Consider the following 20,887-nt stretch of genomic DNA (forward strand, 5'->3'; position numbering starts at 1 on the left):
CTACGAGTCTGATTTTGCGTTTATGCAACAGTTCGACGACATAATCGTGTGTATAAAAAAGAAAATCAAACATGGTAAGTCTAAAAATCCTTATGTATGAGGAACTACTTCCGCCATTCATTCACATCTGCAGCTGACGTCAGAACAGCAGAAATTGTTACTTCAGCGCTAGTATTTGAATGATTCTCTAGCGTAATATCTAAGGTGATGACAAATGGGTGATTTTTGCTGACATTTTAAGATTATGAAGCTGATCAGCATGAAATGCCCTCAGTCTACAGAGATATCTCCCAGTATTTCTCTGTTGCAATTGAGAAATCACAATAATTAACCCTGAAAAAGCCAAAGCAAAGCAAACACTACCAGTTTACTGTTGTGTTTGTGATAAAGAAAAATGCTAAACGCATGCGGGCGTCTCTTCTTTCTTTCTGTTTACTGAACTAGTCTGCAGTAACGAAAACAGAAGACGCATTAGAAACAAACAGATGGCCAACGAAAAAGTAACTCAGGGTTATGCAAAGAGTGACCAAGACAAAATACATACACACTACAGTTACTATGGTATAAATAGAGCACTACAACATACAAAATAGAGAGATCGACTTAGAAAGTCACCTACCAGTTTAATAATGATCAGCTGTATTTTAAAATTACACTGGGTTTTTCTTCCTCTAAGGGCCTGTTATGTGGTTTCTGTCACCATTTTGTGGATGGCGGCTGTATCTCCGAAATTATAAATATTTAAAATAGGCACTATCCTTATGAATAAACTGTAGTTGTTTAGATTGCACCTATGCATTCTTGCCTAAAAAGCCTCAAAAGTACATTATGTTGTCCAACAGCTGCGATATTTGTCAAAGTGTAGTAAGTTTATTGATCTGCTGTCACTCTCTGTGGGCGGAGTAATACAGAAGGGTGAGAAGGCTGTAGGAGTTCAGATATTGCAGAATATCACACGGTTATCATCCAATCAGATTCGAGAACCAGACAGAACTGGTGTGTGTGTATTTATATATAATTCAGTTTAAATTATTATTAATGTATATTGTTTTCAAATAATTGCTTTATTTAATATATGTAAAATATTTAAAACAGAAATAAAGAATTCAAATATTGCTGTTACAATTGCAGTTATATTTCATATAATTTGAAAATGATTAAAATGTTGCTAATTGTATAATATATTATTATTATTATTATTATTATTATTATTATTATTATTATAAATGACAAAATTATATATTTATGCTAAACTTTAAATATATTATTAATATGATAAATTAATAAATTATATTTATTTTAATTAATATATTAAAATCATCATAATAGATGTAAATATTTTAATATTTTTTAATGATTATTTAAAATATTTCTGAATTAAAATAAATCAATATTCTGCTTTTATTTAAATATCATCTATATGTAATGTGTATTACTTAATTTCCCGAGACACTTCATGTTTTCCTATCACAATATTGTGGTTGCATCATGAAATGGGGCGAATAAATCTCCATGCTTATGTGATGCAAGACCTGTGACGTGAAGACTGCACCACCCCAGTAACCAAACACACACAGTGACAAAATACACACACACATCCTGCGCATCAGGTTTTATTCAATTTCAGGCCACATTTAGTGTGTAATGTAAAATTTGATTCCACTGCACCATAAACATGTTAAATGATGAGCAGGGATGCTGGTTTACTGTCAGTGCTCGTCTCCAGAGAAGTCTGTCTGTGCATGTGTGCGTGTATGTGTGTGCGTGCACTATAATAATTAGGTTTGACTCCATGGTTTTTGCACGGGTTAGTCTCTGCAGGGATTCTCCTCCCTCCAAGGACTTCACTCTCTCTCAAATGCAGGTGAAAATTCTGAAAATAAATGATTACGCACTTGCTGAAGTGCTGAAATTGCATCCAGTAGGGGGTTTCATGTCAAACTACATACCAATAAAGCCAGAAACTATGCCAATACTCTATAAGCTAAAGGTATGCAAACGTAAACACCAGCAGTGTACATATATAACATTGTGTGTTCAGTTGTCCAACATCATAATTGTTGAAAAATGTTGATTAGACGTGAATTTTTGCTGACTGAACTTTAGATTTTTAGGGTGCACTCACTAGGCTACCCAAACTGTATCCAGGCGCATTTCCCGGTTCGTTTGACAAGTGTGAGTGCTCTGAATTGAACCCAGGCATGGTTCAGTTGGCCGGTGTCCTGTCGATTTGTCCTCCTTGTCAGATTGTTTTACCTCCCATTCCAAAAGTAGGTTGCATATTTTGATGACGCAATATGCTGCCCATCAGATTTTGCTAACAGTGTAAATTTTAATGTGGAGTTGTGTGTTATGAAGATGAAGTATCGCCCTAACCTACCTAATCCCTAACCCAAACCTCAGAACCATTTAAATACATTTTTGGTAGCATAATCTGATGGGTAGGATAAAATGTCAGGACACCGGCCCTGGCCCGGTTGGAAAAGGTGTGCCAGAGTGTGGTTCGGTTGGGCTTTGGCATTGTATGCTTGTAGTGCAAGTGCAAAGCGCACCTGGACCCGAAACTAAAGACAGAACATCACTTTTATGGGACTGTTTATATGGATTTAGTAATCATTTTTACTTTTCATTGAACGCAAACTGTTGTAGTTTATTAAAGATTCAAGCCCCTCTCTGCACCTTCAGCAAACTTCCTATTACGTGCAGCACGAGGACTTGGGTTATTTATGAGCGTCAAAAGTTGTGGATCTGTTCTGCAAAATATTTGACTGAGTGTCGCTGCATCCCAAACGACTAAAACGATATAACTAAAGAAATCTCCTCTTTGCTAAGCGAGAGCACTTCTCTTCCTGTTAAACTGAACAGTCGCATCGTCAACGATGTAAGCAAAGAGATTAGAATCACTAAGAGGCGACACTTAATAGAATTTTCCATTGCAACAGCAACAACCCTGTGATTCCGCCATTTTGGAGTGAAAGCGATTTAGCCGTCCATTGAATCTGATTGCTGTCGCGATGGCAAGCAGCTGCTTTTATTTTTTATTTATTTATTTAAAAAGCGTATTAAAGCTGAAATACAACCTGAAAAACGACAATACAACACGTACAATCAGAAGACTGGGAATCATCAGCACTTTTAATAGTTTCAAGAGTCCACACTTGTTTGGTGTGCTGTCCCGGGAGAGAGCCCTGAGCTCAGGGATGCTTTAGCCTCTTAGCATTAAGGTGGATTTATACTTTCCATAAAAAGTTACTATTACGTTACTTTTGAGTTACTTTGAGTTACTTTTTTTCTGTTTATAAATAGAGGAGCTCTGCAATGAACAACACACTGTATAACCTTCATTTACTTTTTAAAAAACATCCAAAAATGATTGTAGGATAAAGTTATTTTCAGAGAACTTCCTGACCCCAGAACTATACATGCCGTATATACAGATTAATTAAGGTTTAAAGCGATGTGTTTGCTATTTTTGTACTTTTTGTCTTATTAAAAAGTAAAACCATCACAGAAATGTAAGGCTTTGCCGTCTTCATTTCTGCCTGTTCCTGCATTGTCGTTAATTTTAATTTAGCAATTTATTTTTTAAAAGAGAATTCACCAAACAAAACTTAAATCAATTAAATTAACTTAAATATTATTACTTAATTGTCAAAAGTAATGTATTACTTTACTCGTTACTAAGAAAAGTAATATTTGTATAGAACTTGCGTTACTTGTAATGCATTACCCCCAACCCTGCATATTGCAGAAGGATTATCTCAATGCGCAAAACTGGATTATCGTATAAAAGATGTGTGAATAAAGCAGCGTTTCCATCCAATGAGTCAAAGCAAACAAAATCGTCACTTCCTGATTAACTGGCGCCAAATATCAACAGTAAAAACTGAATTTGCTGTGGTAGGAGAAGCTGCGTGAATCTTTTTTGCATTTAATAAATTACATACGTGAGACGTGGAGCATAGACACTCTTGATTCTGGAGGTCATTAATAATATAATAACACTAATACTGATGGTTTAAGGCATGTTAGAATGACCAAAACAACATTTCAGATGCTTTACAATGTGTTCAGCCTGATATTTTTATCATCACATGATCATTTAAACTTGACTTTTTTTTTTTATGCACATACTGGAATTTGTTCGGTAATAGTGTTTCCATTGCAGTTTAAGCGCATCTTTTCTTATAGAATAAAAAGTTTATCTTACTCAGCTATGCGCATATGTTTTTATGTGCATTTTCAAAATTAATGCTCATCTTGTCATTTCAATCAACTGTTTTTTATGCACATATCTAAAATGCACATAAAGAAAACGTAGCTAGTATCTACCAATTGAACCGAGTTCACATTTAAACCTCAAGGTTTCCATTTTGGACCTAAAAATATCTTTAAAATGCTTTCAGCCTAACAAATGACTTTTGGCATACCTACTGACAGCAGTGCAGTGGTGAAAGCTTGATTTCCGCCATGTTTGTACATTTTTACAACTTCTCCTTTCTCTGACTTTCTCCCTCAGGAATAGTACAAACCTAAAAAGCACACTCATCATCAGTTTCTTCAAGCACAATGCATTGTGTTTCATTATTAATGGGGATTCAGCATAAATTCAGTCTTTGTAATCCCCTAAACACCCCTGAGTCTTATGTTGGCAATGGAGGTAAATCTACACTGGCTTAAGTGGGACTCACCGGGGTTTATTTCTTTTTGTTGTTTTTCTGAAGATGGGACGAGGGTGAGCAATGTTAAAGCGAAGTCTTCATTGATATGTAGAGTGTTTCTTTGAAAGAAGGACTGACCTGACGCTAAACAACACAGTTCATTTATTCAGGACTTTGTTTAAGCCCCGACTAATCCAGACCTCCCGATAGGAATGAAATCTGGCATCGTTTGTCTTCTGCGTTTGATGGGGTGCATTTGGGAACGCAGTTTACTAGCCTTGAATTGTTTCTTTTTGCGTATTCATGTATGCAAATGGAATTCTGAGTGTAATTGAAACAGCAATATGATACCTTTTTTATTTGTACAGCTTTGGCACGATGAGCATGATGTGCTTGTACATGTGTCTAAAGATTGAATTTGGCTTGCAACATTTCTTAATTACATAAATAATTGATGGCGTTTTTTTTAATGGTTGATGTATGTTTTGGCATTTTTGTGTGGTTTTTTTTATTCATACTTACAATATATGTATGTGTGTGCGTAGTAATATTATTTTAACAGTAGTTTTATTCACATTAAATGTACAGTTAATCATTGATATACAAATATTAAGTAGAATATATCATTTTTTTGCTGCTTTAGACAATAAGTATATTTATAATTTGAGATGTATATTTTCAATTATTTACATGTTTATATTAATGTTATATTCAAAAAACATCCTCCCATTCATCCTCCTCTACATTCCATCCCATCCCACCCATCCTTCCATCCACCATTTCATCCATCCATTCCATCACTTAATCCATCGTTCCATCCCATCCATCCATCCCATCGTTCCACCCATCGTTCCACCCATCGTTCCATCCCATCCATCCATCCCATCATTCCATCCCATCTATCATCCATCCATTTTTCCGTCATCCATCAATTATTCCATCCATCACTCCATCCCATCCATCCATCCATGCTTCCATCCATCCGTCCCATCATTCCATCCCATCATTCCTTGCATTCATTCCATCCATTTTTTCATCATCCATCAATTATTCCATCCATCACTCCATCCCATCCATCCATCCATCCATCCATGCTTCCATCCATCCTTTACATCCCATCGTTCCATCCCATCATTCCTTACATTCATTCCATCCATCATTTCATCCATCCAACTATCCATCCATCCCATCATAACGTCACATCCCATCCTTCCATCCATCAATCCATCCTTTCATCCATCCATCCATCCTTCCATCATTCCATTCCATACTTCCTTTCATATATACTTCCATCATTCCATCCATCCATCCCATCATTCCATCAATCCTTAAATCACTCCTACCCATCCATCCATCCCATCATTCCATCCCATTATTCTATTCCATCCATCCATCCCATCATTCCATCAATCCTTTTATTACTCCTACCCATCCATCCATCCCATCATTCCATCCCATTATTTTATCCCATCCATCATTTCATTCCATCCCACCCATCCCATCATTTCTTCCATCCTTCAATCATTCCATCCCATACATCCATCCCATCCTTCTAGCATAGCCATCCCATCCATTCATCCTTCCATCCATCATTTCATCCCAGCATTCTGTCATTCTATTCCATCCATCCCATCATTCCATCCATCTGTCCCTCCCTCCATCCATCCTTCCTTCCTTTCTTTAGAAATTTAATTTTGATGCTCTTGTTAGTGCTTTGAGTCTGAGAAAAGTGCACTCTAAATAAAATGTATTATTATTATTATTATTATTATTATTATTATTATTATTTTACTAGAACCTTTTTAGGTAACATTTAAACTAGCATGAACATTTTTTTTAAACAAATGTTGCCCTTTCTAATTATGTAGTTGCTTGTTGCTCGTATCTTTTAATCATTCCTCTTCAGAAAGATCTAGTTCATTTCCGGGAAATATGTTTGACAAAGAGGCTTGTAATGTCAGACTCATTTGCGTTAGCTGAAACTTGTTAGGTAGAATGACCTATTCACGTAGAGACGATAAATGAAGCTGGTCATTTAATGGACTCCTGGAATTAGACTCTTATGGGCGCTTTGAAATATTATCCTCCACCCGCACCCCTCTGCACTTTACCTGAGTAAACCTTTTGTTTTAGAGTCGGTGGTGAGGTTTGGACTGGCAGGGCAGCGAAGGGTGAAATTGCTTTGTCCTCTAAATATGTCTGTATATACGAGATGGTCATATTTACCAAATGACGAGCAGTCGACGGAAATCCCACTCGCCTTATTCACCCAATTAGCTTGTCAAAGTAATATTAAACTCCTTCACATCATCATTGGACCTGATAATACAATTTTATACCCACAGGTCATAATGTGCCACATTATCTCCGTTATTGCACCAACGCCACATTTTGGAAATGTAATTATAATAATTCATTTGAAATGACAGGTGTTTTAACGTGCGGATCGGTCTGGATGTGGATGAAGCGACGTTTGAATTAATTAATTCCTCCAAACACTGGGTTTTATCTGCACAAAGCTGTCTGAAGGACGATGATTAAGGAGGAGTGCTTGAATTGAAACTCATGAGGTTTCCGCCGTGCTAACAATGTATCTGAGAGCATCTAAATTCCCCGGCCTCCAGCTTGAAGTGCTTTCGACTCATCTTCTGTGCCGCATCCGAGATGAGATGTTTTCATGTCTTATGGGACACCCGGGAGTCGTGGATTACCGGTGTTTCATGTTGTTGTAGACGGATGGCTAAAACATCTCTTTGGAGGATGGCACTGCATATGGGAATTGCAAGGTTATGGTTCCAGTTCCATTAAGAGTTCTTGTAGTATTTTGGATGTATTGTTTCTTTTAATGTTTCCAGCCATGTTGGGCATTTTGTAGAACTTTTAAGTGCATAGTTGACCCAAAAGTGAAATTCTTTGTGGAAAATGCTAACTTTAGCCTCATAGCATTGAAAACGCACATACCTACCTATAGGCATCCATAACCATGCCTCCTGAAGTCATGAACACACACCCAATAGATGACCATAGAGACTATTAACACTACATCATGAGTCATTCAATAGTGAGAGAAGTTTATAGCACTTTATAATACTACAATCCCAAATGTAAAATCCTTTTGGGAAAAACTGGACTATTTATAGTATAGCATGTTTTCTGTTGTGTAGCAAGCTAAACTTCTCCGTTTTAATATTATTGGTAACACTTTACAATACGGTTCATAAGTTAATGCTTTTACTAACATCAACTAATCATAAACAACACTTGTACAGCATTTATTAATCATAAATGAACATTTACTAATGCATTATTAACATCCAGGTCCATGCTTGTTAACATTAGTTAATGCACTGTGGGTTAACATGAACTAACATTGAGCAACTGTATTTTCATTAACTAAAGTTAACTAACATGAACAAATACTGTAGTAAATGTTTTGTTCATTGTTTGCTCATGTTAGTAAATGCGTTAATTAATATTAACCAATGAACTTTATTGTAAAGTGTGACCATATTATTTCTTGGATGCAAGGATTTTCACGATGATCATGTGGTTTGATCAGCTAACATCTATATGGAGATGAGCACTTTGTCTGATATGTGTAGTTGACACAGGTTGGCGGGGTACAAAAATTATTATTTTTTCAGTCATGTGTTTCTGATGACGAGCGAAATTCAGATGGAGGGCAGGGAGTAATGGTAAGTAACTAAATGGGAAAGACATAGGAAAGTCCGCATTTATTGCTCTTTATATCATATTTCCAAGGAGATATAATTAGAAAATAACCGCATATGTTGATCCTTATGTCATGAAGAGCGCTGTTTACTAAACTAAAATGTATTTGTCTGTCATCGAGGCGGTAGATGCTGTATAAGCTGTGTTGCATGAAAAAATACTATAGTAAATATTATAGTGTTTGGGAGCAAACTTTAAATAATTACTTGAACTAAACTATGGTAGTAATTATATTGTTGCAGTGTTATGACACTACTGTAGTAATAAACAAATTATTCTATTGGCTTCAGTTTCTATAATTAGACACAATAGCAATACATCACAGTTGTACACTAACTTTACAGTGTTTATCACAGTTTCTCTATTCTACAGTATTCAGTAGCGTTTATTAACAAAGAGTTGTACACATTACACCCTTTACTATGTGGTTCAAAAGCATGTTTATCATAGTTTTTTTTTCCCATGCGGATATCTTCAAGACCCGTAGACCCATATCTACATTAATATTTATTTATTTTTGTAAAGGAGAAACGGTGCACTACAATAATAACCGTTTAGTTTTGTTGCAAGCATAGTATTTTTTTTGTGTGTGTTTGGTCAATGAACTTGCCATCAACAAACATTTACCGCTGCTGCACAAATAGACGTTAACGTTACAGTTATTTATTCCACCAACACGCCAGTAAAGACTTGGATTATTGCAAAACAAGATGGAGATTTCATTGCAGAGATTACATGGGAGGGTACTTTATTTATATTCTCCTGGATTTTGTATAAGTGTGGTGGTGTTTGTATCAGATTTTTTTTTTTTAATATAAATTAACATATTATATAAAAACACATATCTAGGCCTGTATATAATCTATATTGGTGCTGTCAAATGATTTATCGCATTCAAAAACAGCTTGTACACATGGATGTATTGAATAAATGTTTCACATGCTGTCTTTTTTTCTGTGTTTCTTAAACTTTCCCGCTTTTTAAGCAAAGATTTTTGGAAGTCTATAAAAGCTGTCTGGCATTTTTTATTTTGCAAGATTTTAACAATTATAAAGTGATTCCTATGTAGAATAATCACTTCCTGCCCTCCATCTGAGTCTCGTGCGTCATCAGTAACATCATGTGACTGGACTGGATTAGCACAGAATGGAATGGTTAAGCAAACAGAACTGGTCAAACCGAAAGTGGAAAAGTGTTTCTGTCACTCTTTGTAAAGGGAACCAATCTACATAGGCTTAAAATACCAATTTAAAATATATTTCTACCTGTGTAAAAGAAATAATGCAACCATGTCGTCATCCATCAGAACTTTTGACCCCTGTAGTTGCCTTTTAGAACTGTGATCGTTTTTTTTTTTTTTTTTGTGGAAACAAGGGCTGTGGATGTTGGTATTTCAGGTTAACATAGTTTGCTTGCCATCATCACTGTCTCAGCACCACATTGCCACACTGATAGACAGTTTGGGTAGCATAATGTTCAGCCCGAACGATTTCACTAACTTTTTTTTTTGGTCATATGCCGTACCCAGAATATAAAAATACATAAAAATACATTCAGATCACTTGCTTTAATCATTACTATTGGAATGTGAAGATATATTGCAACTTTAACTTTGGCCATCTATAATGTCGGTGACTTTTTTTTTTTTTTCCATAAAGAAGGTTGTTGTGGTTCTTGGTGACTCAAGATCTAAGTGAGCTGCTACTTTTAATTTGGTGTATTCAATCATTTTCATCATTACAAAACTGACCTGGATGCATGAATGTATACATTTCTATAGTTAACCTTGTACCCAGACTGAATTAAATTGTGCCTTCTGTTATGCACACAGTCATATGCATATGAACATATGCTTTTAATTATATACCAAATCATGAGGTAGATCACAATGACAAAATTGCTGTTCAGCATTGCGAAAAGAATCATATGATACGAGTGTTCCAGCAACATATGTTTGTTGAATGCATATAATTGTTAATAGTCCATTGGGAGGAGGGATTTCCCACAAAGAACAAGTTAGAAAATAAGTGGAGAATCAGCTGATGAATTGAAAATGGTGCAAGTAATGTCGATTTGAGACTGTGGACTCAAGCAGACATGAGCTTTGTCTTCTTTATTGCTCAAACAAGAAATTATGGGACACTGGGAACTCATTGACTTTTTATTTATTTTTTTGATAACTGAAGAAATAAATTGCAATGACATTACAATGAAGGAAAAACCATACAAAATAGCTCAATAAAATAAATACGTGGCTACGGGTTTATGTGCCACATGCAAGATAAGGGTTATATCTTAAGGGACACCAGAGAGTCGTGGATTGCTAGTGTTTCATGTTGTAGATGGATGGTTTAAAGCATCTCTAACTGAATGTTACGCGGATGTGACTATATGGGAATTTCAAGGTTATGGTTCCAGTTCTATTAAGGATTTTTAGTACTTTTTATGAAGTATTGGGTGTTGTTTTTTTATTTTTCCATCAATGTTAGACCCACTTTTTTGAACTTTTTTTTCAGACTGAAAGATGAACTCCTATACCATACAGATTTACAGCTGATTTATACATCTGCATCAAGTAATCGGCATGACCCACGGCAGCTGCCTTGCGCGTAGCAATGTATTTATACTTCTGCATGCTGTTTGTGTTCCTCTGCAATAACACTTACGAAACATTAGCTGGCAGTAGGTTTTTGTGTTCTCTGTGTCATGTTTCTTCGGGGGTGTTTTGTTTTTTCTGAATGCTACCTTAATTTACAACTCGCTCATTCTGAGGTGGAAACCGGCGGACATGCAACAACTTTAATCATAAGGTTAAACACAAAACAAAAGTTTCCAACTAGAGCTAATTTACGGGACTCGACGCTTGTAAACACTTGCTCCAATGGGTTCGAATCCCCGCATCGTTGCGAAGTGTAATTACATTTTTTGAGAGGTGCGTCAACAATTGCTTTAGCCACTGTAAGGGCTATGTGACTGTGCTAAGGCTGCGGCGGAGCGTACAGTTGACACAGAAGGATAAATCAGCCTTTACAGTATTGCTAAACACTCATGATTACAGACATAAAAATAGTTGAAGAATCTGCTTCCTTATTCCAAAACACCTATATTGAAATAGAGGTTTGTGATAGACACAAAACATAATTTCTTTATTTTTCTATTTCTAACTATATTTTACTGCTGTTTTAAACTGAAAAGCCAGTGTTCAGCAAGACTCTGAAGTTGTCGGATCAGTGATTTAATAGCTTTATCACCAAAATCTGTGATAAGACACAAAAGGAAGGAATATAGCGGGATACAGAGGGATTATGGGAGGTAGACACTTGTCTTCAGTCATTGTAGTGCCCCAGGTGTCGTTATCAGAAACCATGATTACATCCTTGTCAGACCTCTAAGTTTCTAATCCATCAGTGCTCTTCTTTTGCCCCCTTATACCACCATTGACACATCCATCCATGCCAGTGATGGCTTTGTGAAGTATTAAATGGGATGTGGGTGCTGCTTGCATTGGAAGATCAATACACTGTAAAGGAACACTCCACTTTTTTGGAAATGGGTTCATTTAACAACTCCTCAAGAGTTAAACTGTTACCATCTTTGAATCCATTAAGTCCATCTGTTAGTCTGGCAGAAGCACTTTTAGCGTAGTTTAGCTTAGCATAAATCACTGAATCGGATTAGTTTTTATAATTTTCCTGTTTAAAGCTTGACACTTGTGTAGTTACATTGTGTACTAAGACCAATTTCAGGTGTAATAATCAAGAAACTTTGTTGCCATACCATTGCTGCAGCAGGTGCAATGATATTACTTAACCTGGTTTATACTTTTGCGTCGAGCGATCGGCGTGACCCACGGCGTCTGCCTTGAGCATTGCCATGCATTTATACTTCTGTGCGCTGTTTTGTTGCTCTGCAATAACACTTCCGAGACTAGCTGGAGGTAGGTTTTTATGTTCCGTGTGGAGTTTCTTTGCTGGTGTTTTGTTATTTCTGAACGCTACCTTAATGTACAAATGGCTAAAACTCCCTCATTTTGAGGCGGGAACCGGCAGACCTGCAACAACTTTAATCATAAAGTAAACACAAAACAAGAGTTTCTATCTGGAGCTCTTCATGGAATTCCACACTTGTAAACGGGTTCTCGCGGCTCTCTGTCCAGCCCACACTCTTCAGCGCTACCAAACCGACCAATCACAGAGCTTACGCTATGCATTGTTGCGACATGTAGTTACATTTTTTTGCGAGGTCAGCATCGTCCATGGCGAGGGGTATGCGACCTTGTAAAGGCTGCGCCGGACCATATACGTGCACTTGACACAGAAGTATAAATCAGCCTTGAGTGCGTTCATGCTGCATCCATGGTGTTCCATTGGTCTTCGTAAACCTTTTCTTTTGAGCATGTTGTTAATGGACACTTCAGATCCAATGATATATTCTAAGCGAAGTTAACGGTGCTCCTGCCAGACCCAGAGATTTTCTGAATGGATTAAAAAAATGGTTAAACTCAGCTGTGGGGAGCTCCCAACCTCAGATGATCCTGAAGGTGATCTTCAAAAAAAAGTGTTTCTTTAAAGTACTTCTCCAGGTCTTTATAGAACTGAGGGAGGTCAGTGCTGTAATTTTTACAGTTCATCAATTTCTGATGGATTGAATTATGAATAAAATAAAAGAATGAAGGAGATTTTTTTTTTCTTATAGGTTGGACTGAATGGAGTGAAAGCCAAGTGGTATTGCTGACCTAGTTTGGCATCTGTTAAAAGTAGATTAAAAGAAATGGACGTTTTAAAGGGAATGAATCCTTCCACCAGTCTTTTGTGTGAAAGGCTTTAAAAAACACACATGCCAAAGATGCTTAGCTCCCTTTGAAGGGTTCATTAAGCCTTTAAGTAACTGGCATGAAAGGTGCTTCAAAGGCCATCGTGTAAAGGAGACTTAAAAAAAAATTCACCTCCCAACTTTTCATTGCATTCGAAAAAGTACACTCTTGTGTCACTTCAACCCTTATTTTAACTTTTGTCCTGTAAATTGTAGAGCAGAAATTAAATTATTATCAGCTACTCTGCGTTATTTGGCCCTTTGGTTTTGTTTGATATTCCTTTCATGCTCCTGTGATTATTTAGTCCAACTAATTATAGCTTGTTTTACATATCTGTGTTGTTTTGCATGTCTGTCACGTCAGGACCAGATTAATAGTGCTCATCGTCTCAGACAGAAGTTGAGGCAATCATGCATGGAAATTGAGTCTGTTTCCTTCTCCCCCAAAGCCAAAGAGTTGCTCACCTTAAGAAATCATAAACCCCAATTGGAAAACTAGCATTTTTAATCCACAAGGTGAAAAAAATTTGATTGTTTTAAATAGACCTACAGGAATTTGAAAAAAATAAAATAAAAAAATGATTATTATAATTTTATTTTATTTAATTTTTTTCCCTTCTAATGGAACCACGCTGACACGAAGTAATGTATTCGCTTTTTGGATGGTATTTATTCATTTTCATCACCCAGTGGGTGTTTTAGTTGGTTTAATTGATGGAACCCCTGCTGCACCGTATGAATGCGATTTTTAGTTCAAGGTGTCCTTTGATATGCTTTGATATCTTCCTTTCAGATCCTAGCAAATCAAACGCTCTAACAGTGATAAAAGACAATTTCATCGGGATATTAGGTCTATAAATTCAGATCGTTTTACATTGCTGTTTCTATTTAGAATAGCTACCGTTTAAATTATATGAATTTATGTTGCAAATGACAAATATAAAAGTGATTTTTATTAGCTTGTTTGAGGTAGTGTGACATGCAGAGTGGAAACCGTGGAGGGATGTTGTTCTGTAAAGGCTTATGTATCTTTTAAAGACACTTTAAGTGCCTTTTTGTGCTGAAGGAAATTACAGTACATTTTATGGACACGCTGTTTACATCTGTCTTATTTCCAAGGGAAACAAAACATTCAAGATGAATAATGTAAGGGAAAGAGGAATTGGCGGTGTTAGCTGAAATGAAATGGTGTCTCGGAAGTGCAGAAACGCATTAAATTTTGATAAAAGACTGATGATGTTTGTGTTGTTGTTTGGAGTATAGTAAAATGTGAATGTGCAATAAATAAGTACATACATAAATAAATAGGTCAAGGGAAGGTCAAAGATTTAGCACATTCTTGTTTCAGAAGTCTCAATCATACAGAGAATAAAACACTATCTGAAATTTGCTTTTGTTTGACTTTAAAATGAAGTTTCCAACTTAAGATGACTTTTGCATAGCCTCTTCCAAGATAAATGAAAAATGTATAAACTGTAAAGATCTGGTAATCTCATGCATTACGTTTTGAATAACATCTAGTCCCCCTTTAGCTATATCACACCAATCTCTAGCTACAATCTTTCTGAAGAGTTTTGCTTTAATGATCCAATAATCTGATTGCAGCATGTCTTATTATTCTCAGTGCATCAAGCGTTTGTCCTGCTGCACAAAGCTAATCAAGATTGTCCCTGTCCTTTTTGTTTTCCCAGCAGGACAAAATGGAAATCTGCCAGTGTTTGATTATCAGGTTTGGAGGAATGGTGAAATAGCAAAACCGATGCAAGATGGCTGCCCACAGGATCAGAGTAACCAACAACAACAATGTGCTCCCTAGATGTAAATCAGAGGGCACTCTTATTGATATTGACGAGGGAGTGACTGAGGCCAGTCTCGTAGATGTCAAAGGTCAGTATATTGCACCGCTAATAAACCTACAGTACCTTTGATTTTGTTGTGCAATGTAAATCTCTATATCTGTATATCAGTAATTCATATAAATTTGTTTAATGTTACAGTGCCTTCTCCCAGTGCCTTGCGTTTGGCCCCCTCGACTTCGTTTGGGACTGCACGGGAAGTGGTTGCCATTAAGGATTACTGTCCATCCAGTTTTACCACCTTAAAGTTCTCCAAAGGGGATCATCTCTATGTGCTGGACACATCTGGAGGAGAATGGTGGTACGCCCACAACAACCGAGAGATGGGATACATTCCTTCAACATATGTCCAGCCGATAAACTACAGGAACTCATCTCTTAGTGACAGTGGAATGATTGACAATCTTGGGGACTGTTCGGAGGAGGGTGCAAAAGAGCTTGACCTGCTGGGGGAGTGGACTGGAGTGTCTCTGAAACCTTCCCTGCCTTATGACAACAACAACCCCTTCTCCATGCTGTCCTCAACCAACCCATTTTTAAATGGCTCTATGGATGATGTCCTCGATCAAAACAGCAACGAGAAGCCGAATCAGTGCAACAGCATGGATTTACTTTTCTTTGACTTGCCTTCAGCTCCTATCTCCACCACCAGCAACACAAAAGGTTACAGCAATAGTGGCTTTGATGGGACATCTACCAGCACTGATCTCGAAGCCTTGCAGATGCTTCGCAAGGACAATCCCTTTTTTCGGAGCAAGAGATCCTACAGTTTGTCAGAGTTATCAACCTTACAAGCTCAGTCAAATCCTCCATTGCCTTCATCTGGGTTTTTTACAGGACTTAAAGCTCCCTCACCAGAACAGTTTCAGAACAGAGAGGACTTCAGGACAGCGTGGCTAAACCACCGAAAGTTGGCACGATCTTGCCATGATCTTGAATCTCTTGGGCAGAACCCAGGCTGGGGTCAAACACAACCAGTAGAAACCAATATTGTTTGCAAGTTGGACAGCTGTGGAGGGGCAGTCCAGCTCCCAGATACGAATATAAGTATTCATGTTCCCGAAGGCCATGTTGCAGTAGGAGACACTCAGCAAATATCTATGAAGGCTCTACTAGATCCTCCCTTGGAGCTGAACAATGACAGATGCTCAACTGTCAGTCCAGTGGTTGAAATCAAACTGAGCAACATGGAGATAAAGTCATTCATTACCTTAGAGATGAAGGTATCAGTTATGACTAGGACGGAAAGTCCAATGGCGGAGATTGTGTGTGTGAGAAGTGATTGCAAAGAGGGTCCTTATTCTCCTGTTCCACAAGCTTACATTTATGGGGATACCATACAAGTTCAGCTGGACAACTTGGAGCCCTGCATGTATGTAGCAGTTGTTGTCCAGGCCAAACATGTTTCCTTCAGTTCAAATGTTTGGAATCAAATGGTGAAGAAAGTTACATTGGGCCTCTATGGGCCCAAACATATTCATCCATCTTTTAAAACTGTTGTGGCCATTTTTGGTCATGACTGTGCCCCTAAGACTCTTCTAGTAAGTGAGGTTGGGAAGCAAGCAAAATCTGCACCCCCTGTTTCCCTACAGCTGTGGGGAAAGCACCAGTTTGTACTTAGCAGACCTCAGGACTTGCTGATAGGCATGTATTCAAACATGTCGAACTACGAGGTCAAGGCAAATGATCAAGCTAGGGTTGTTCGTGGGTTTCAGATCAAACTAGGCAAGGTGAGCCGGCTCATCTACATGATTTCATCACGGAAAGCAGATGAGATTTCTGACTTCACGTTACGTGTCCAAGTAAAAGATGATCAGGATTGTATCCTCGCGCAATTTTGTGTTCAAACACCCCAGCCACCCCCTAAAACAGGAATGCGGAACAACGGGCAGAGGCGGTTCCTAAAGAAGAAGGAAGTTGATAAAATCATTTTGTCTCCTTTAGCAATCACCACCAAATACCCACAATTTCAGGAACGCTGCATTACCAACTTGAAATTTGGCAAACTGATCAAAACCGTTATCAGACAAACCAAGAATCAGTACTTGCTGGAATATAAAAAAGGGGATATTATCGCCATTCTCAGTGAGGAGAAGATTAAACTCAAAGGACAATTATGGACCAAAGAATGGTACATTGGATACTATCAGGGAAAGATTGGACTTGTGCATGTAAAAAATGTACTTGTGTTGGGAAAGGTTAAACCTATATACTTCTGTGGGCCAGACCTTACAACCACAATGCTGATGGAGCAAATTCTAAAGCCCTGCAAGTTTCTCACTTACATTTATGCCTCTGTGAGGACAATACTTATGGAAAATCTGGGAAACTGGCGAGCATTTGCTGATGCTCTGAACTACGTGAATCTTCCTTTGACGTATTTTTGCAGAGCAGAGCTGGATAGTGAACCCGAGAGAGTTGCCTCTGTGCTGGAGAAACTAAAGGAAGATTGCCTCAACATGGAGACCAAGGAGAAGAAATCTTTTCAGAAGGAACTAATGATGGTAAGCCTCCATGTGCATTAATTTGTCTGACCTGCGTATTGTGGTTATGTTTGCTTTCTGAATGCACTAGATCCTCTGTCCAAAATGGACAACTATTGGAAAATTGGTCACAAAGTACTTGATTTAAACCTCCTTTATGCAGTCCTGCTTATCTGTCTTTTCTCTTATTAATGCTTGGGGCTAATTCTGATGAGAGTGCACTTGCTCTTGTGAGCTGCTCTGTGCTGCCTTTCTTATCTGTACAGCTGTGGAAACCTGCAAGTACAGCAGCCAGAACCCTGCATGGTTTGCTCACTCTCTAACTGAAAGAAAGATTGTATTAGTTTTTTTTTTATCACTGGGCACAGGATGTTTAAGGCTGGTAATGTACAAGTTGCCTCCGTCTAATCTCTACAGTGTTCAGAAATACTAATTGTTCGGTGTCCTTTAAAGATTAGTTAATCTAAAAATGAAAGTTCTGTCATATTTTATTCATGTTGTAACTTAAATATATAGTGGTACTTGTGTGATGTTTTGGTATCAGTCTTCAGCCACTGTGATTAGATTAAAAAGAAAGTTGGATTAGACATTTAACATGAGTGGGTGAGTTGTGAACAAACAGCTTTAGTTCAAGGTGTTCTTTCCCACTATTGTGTTATTGTTAAGTTAGTATCTCAACATCACAGAAGTTGTGACGCCATTTTTACCTTGCATACACATTCTACTAGCATTACCGTATATCTCATTCATAAGTAATAAGTTTTATGCCCCACTTCTGCCAGCTCAGAATAAGTGGCGCACAGTGAAAGATAAATGTTATCGGTGGTTCAGGCTGAATAGTAAGAGAAAGGAAGGACGTTGTAATTTCAGTCTTATCTTTTTGCAAACGTTAGCTTTAACATCTTGTCTTGGATAAGCAACACAAATAAGCAACACATTTTAGGTGTTTTTGAAGGTCCAACTGGGGATGCTGGGTTGTTCCTGATATTAGTGTTAAAGCGATAGATCCCTGACAGGAGTCTTTGTTTTATTGTCCGCTACACAACAGCTTTTGTTGAAGTTAAATTATTCAAGACTCGAGTAGGTGGTAAGCGTCTTTTACAGGGTACAACACCTCAGCAATCATTCGCATCTCTTTCAGTGTGTTTCTGCTGGCTGAGAGGGAGCTTCATCTTTGTTTCCCTGCCGTGCTTCAAGTGGTGACACATTCATCAAGTGGAGATGAGGCTATTATTCCCAAGGCCTGACGTCAGAGGATAGTTGGTTGTCTTTTGTGGAAGAGAATCGATTTTGAAATTGCAGTCTGTAGTCCCTGATGGGCACACAGCCTCCCTCTTGCTATTATTTAGTGGTTTGTCATTTTGAGTTTGGTAATTACGGCCGATGATTTTTAGCCTGGTGACATTTGGAGCTGTGCAGACAATTGGATTGAAGAATTTTTGCAATGCGCCGAGTCTGACAGGCCAGCTATTAAGCTTAACGTAGCAATTTATAGGTCTCTCAAGCTAATACCCCCCTGTATTGTGATTTTTAACAATTTAGCATGCTGCCTCAATATCCTCACTTACTGTTAACGTTCCCCACACATGCAAATGTGCTTAGCCTAAATCCATAAATATGACTTTTCCTATTACATCAACTTTTGTCATGTCACAAATGGCAGCCTGCCACCTATACTCAGCAAGCTGTGCGTTTCCAAAGCTTGTTTAGTTGGTGGTTGGCAAGGCTTTCTGGAAGCTTCCAAAAGCTAAAAGAGCTTGGCAGCTGCCTCAGCCATATCTAAACACTCCTAAAATAAAACCAAACAGCAGGGGGGCACCCCAGGGCTGTCAGGCTAGTAAAGAAAAAGCTAAACTGAGCCATTTTAATGTGCTCGGTTTAAATATTTGGTGTATGCAGAACTGAGGTTATCGCCAGCTAACAGCAAGCCACCTGCTTTGGGTTTAGTGCAGTTGCTTTGTGTAAATGTCACTGTAGTGTTTTGTTGAAAGATAGCATATTTATATTGGTTTGTGCTAAAATTTACATGGGTGTTTGTGGAGTACTATAATCTCTAGCTGTTTCTGCAATCGATTAAGTGCATTTTATCTCAGGTTGCTGACAGCAAGCTGACAGTCTTGTGTCTCTGTCTGGTTCAAACTGGCTGTTTTTGCCCCCTAAGGGTTAAATAATGCATTTATAAGAGATTTCCGACAGCTCCTGCCTGAGGATTGCCTAAGCCCTGACATTTTTTTCCTCAAATAGCCTTGGAGTGGTCGGACACATTTTGCATGCTTCTTTAGAAATCAATGTGAAACACGACCTTCACCTCTCCCTGCCCTCTGGTAGCATACTTAAAATTAGATTATATTTCTGGGACTACTTGACCATAACTGCAACAATTGGTCTCATTTTACAGTCATTATTGTGAGTGGAAGTAGTGTATTGACATTTAATGTGGCCGCCCGCTACTGTATTCAAGACCATCATTGCTTTAGCTTTATTGCATTTCACAATGAAAAGCTGAAACCTCTCACCCTCTTTGTCTCTCACATACTCTCATTCTAATTTGCATACCATCTGTTCTAAATAGAATACAAGGTTAGAACTTGTGGATTCCAAATGATAGCATGTTAATATAAAATGGTATAACCAAGTAGATTGTCATAGTATGTTTCTTTGCATATGTTTTTATGTAAAGTTGCGTACAACTTCCGGAAATGATAAAGATAAATATGTGACTTTATAAAAACTTTAATAATATTAATAAAGCTGGGTAGCGAGATGCTATAATGTTTAGGATAGATTTAAGATGAATTTGAATGTTTATTCACACAGTTTTATTCGATTTTAGCTTAATGCTAACACATCATGCTAGTAATTTGTAAATATACATTTTTACATGTTTAATGTATAATGTTAAGAAATAATAAAAATAAAATAAAAATTTAGCTAGCTGTTAGAACACTAATGTAAACTTGGGCTGATATCGTTTGGGGTTATTTCCATACCGGTGCTAAATAGATACTTTTAAAATGATATCTGTGCCAAAACAGATTTTTTTTTGACAAAAAAATTTTAAGTATATGTTAAAGTATGCATCAAATCATATTGTATATATTTGAATTGCATTTAATATATTTCTTTAGATCATTTGTTTGTTGGCATGAATGCAAGATTTGCATTATGCAATTAGCATTACATTAGCTTACTACTAACCTGTAAAAAGGCTGTCATCAAAATCAGTGAGTGAGCTCTTTCTAGGGTTGGGGCTTGAGTCGAAACTGAGAACGTTAACATAGACACCAATACTCTGATTAGGGGTCTACATGTAAACAAAGATTTTTGATGACTTAATCCAACT

At 37.5% G+C, this 20,887-nt stretch overlaps 1 protein-coding gene across 2 annotated transcripts in view; it reads left to right on the forward strand.

The window, feature by feature from the left end:
* The window catches only part of sh3bp4a (SH3-domain binding protein 4a), a 54,356-nt gene that overhangs the window by 14,899 nt on the left and 18,570 nt on the right, over window positions 1–20,887 (forward strand). Inside the window, exons 2-3 of one of the 2 annotated variants that reach the window (XM_056448012.1) lie at window positions 14,897–15,092; window positions 15,203–17,565. In XM_056448012.1, the coding sequence (XP_056303987.1) occupies window positions 14,972–15,092; window positions 15,203–17,565 (2,484 nt within the window). In that variant the 5' untranslated portion in view covers window positions 14,897–14,971. The remainder of the gene's footprint in view (window positions 1–14,896; window positions 15,093–15,202; window positions 17,566–20,887) is intronic. The other variant, XM_056448013.1, reaches the window with a different exon arrangement.

Source organism: Danio aesculapii, chromosome 22, assembly GCF_903798145.1.
Source record: "Danio aesculapii chromosome 22, fDanAes4.1, whole genome shotgun sequence".
Lineage (NCBI taxonomy): Eukaryota > Metazoa > Chordata > Actinopteri > Cypriniformes > Danionidae > Danio > Danio aesculapii.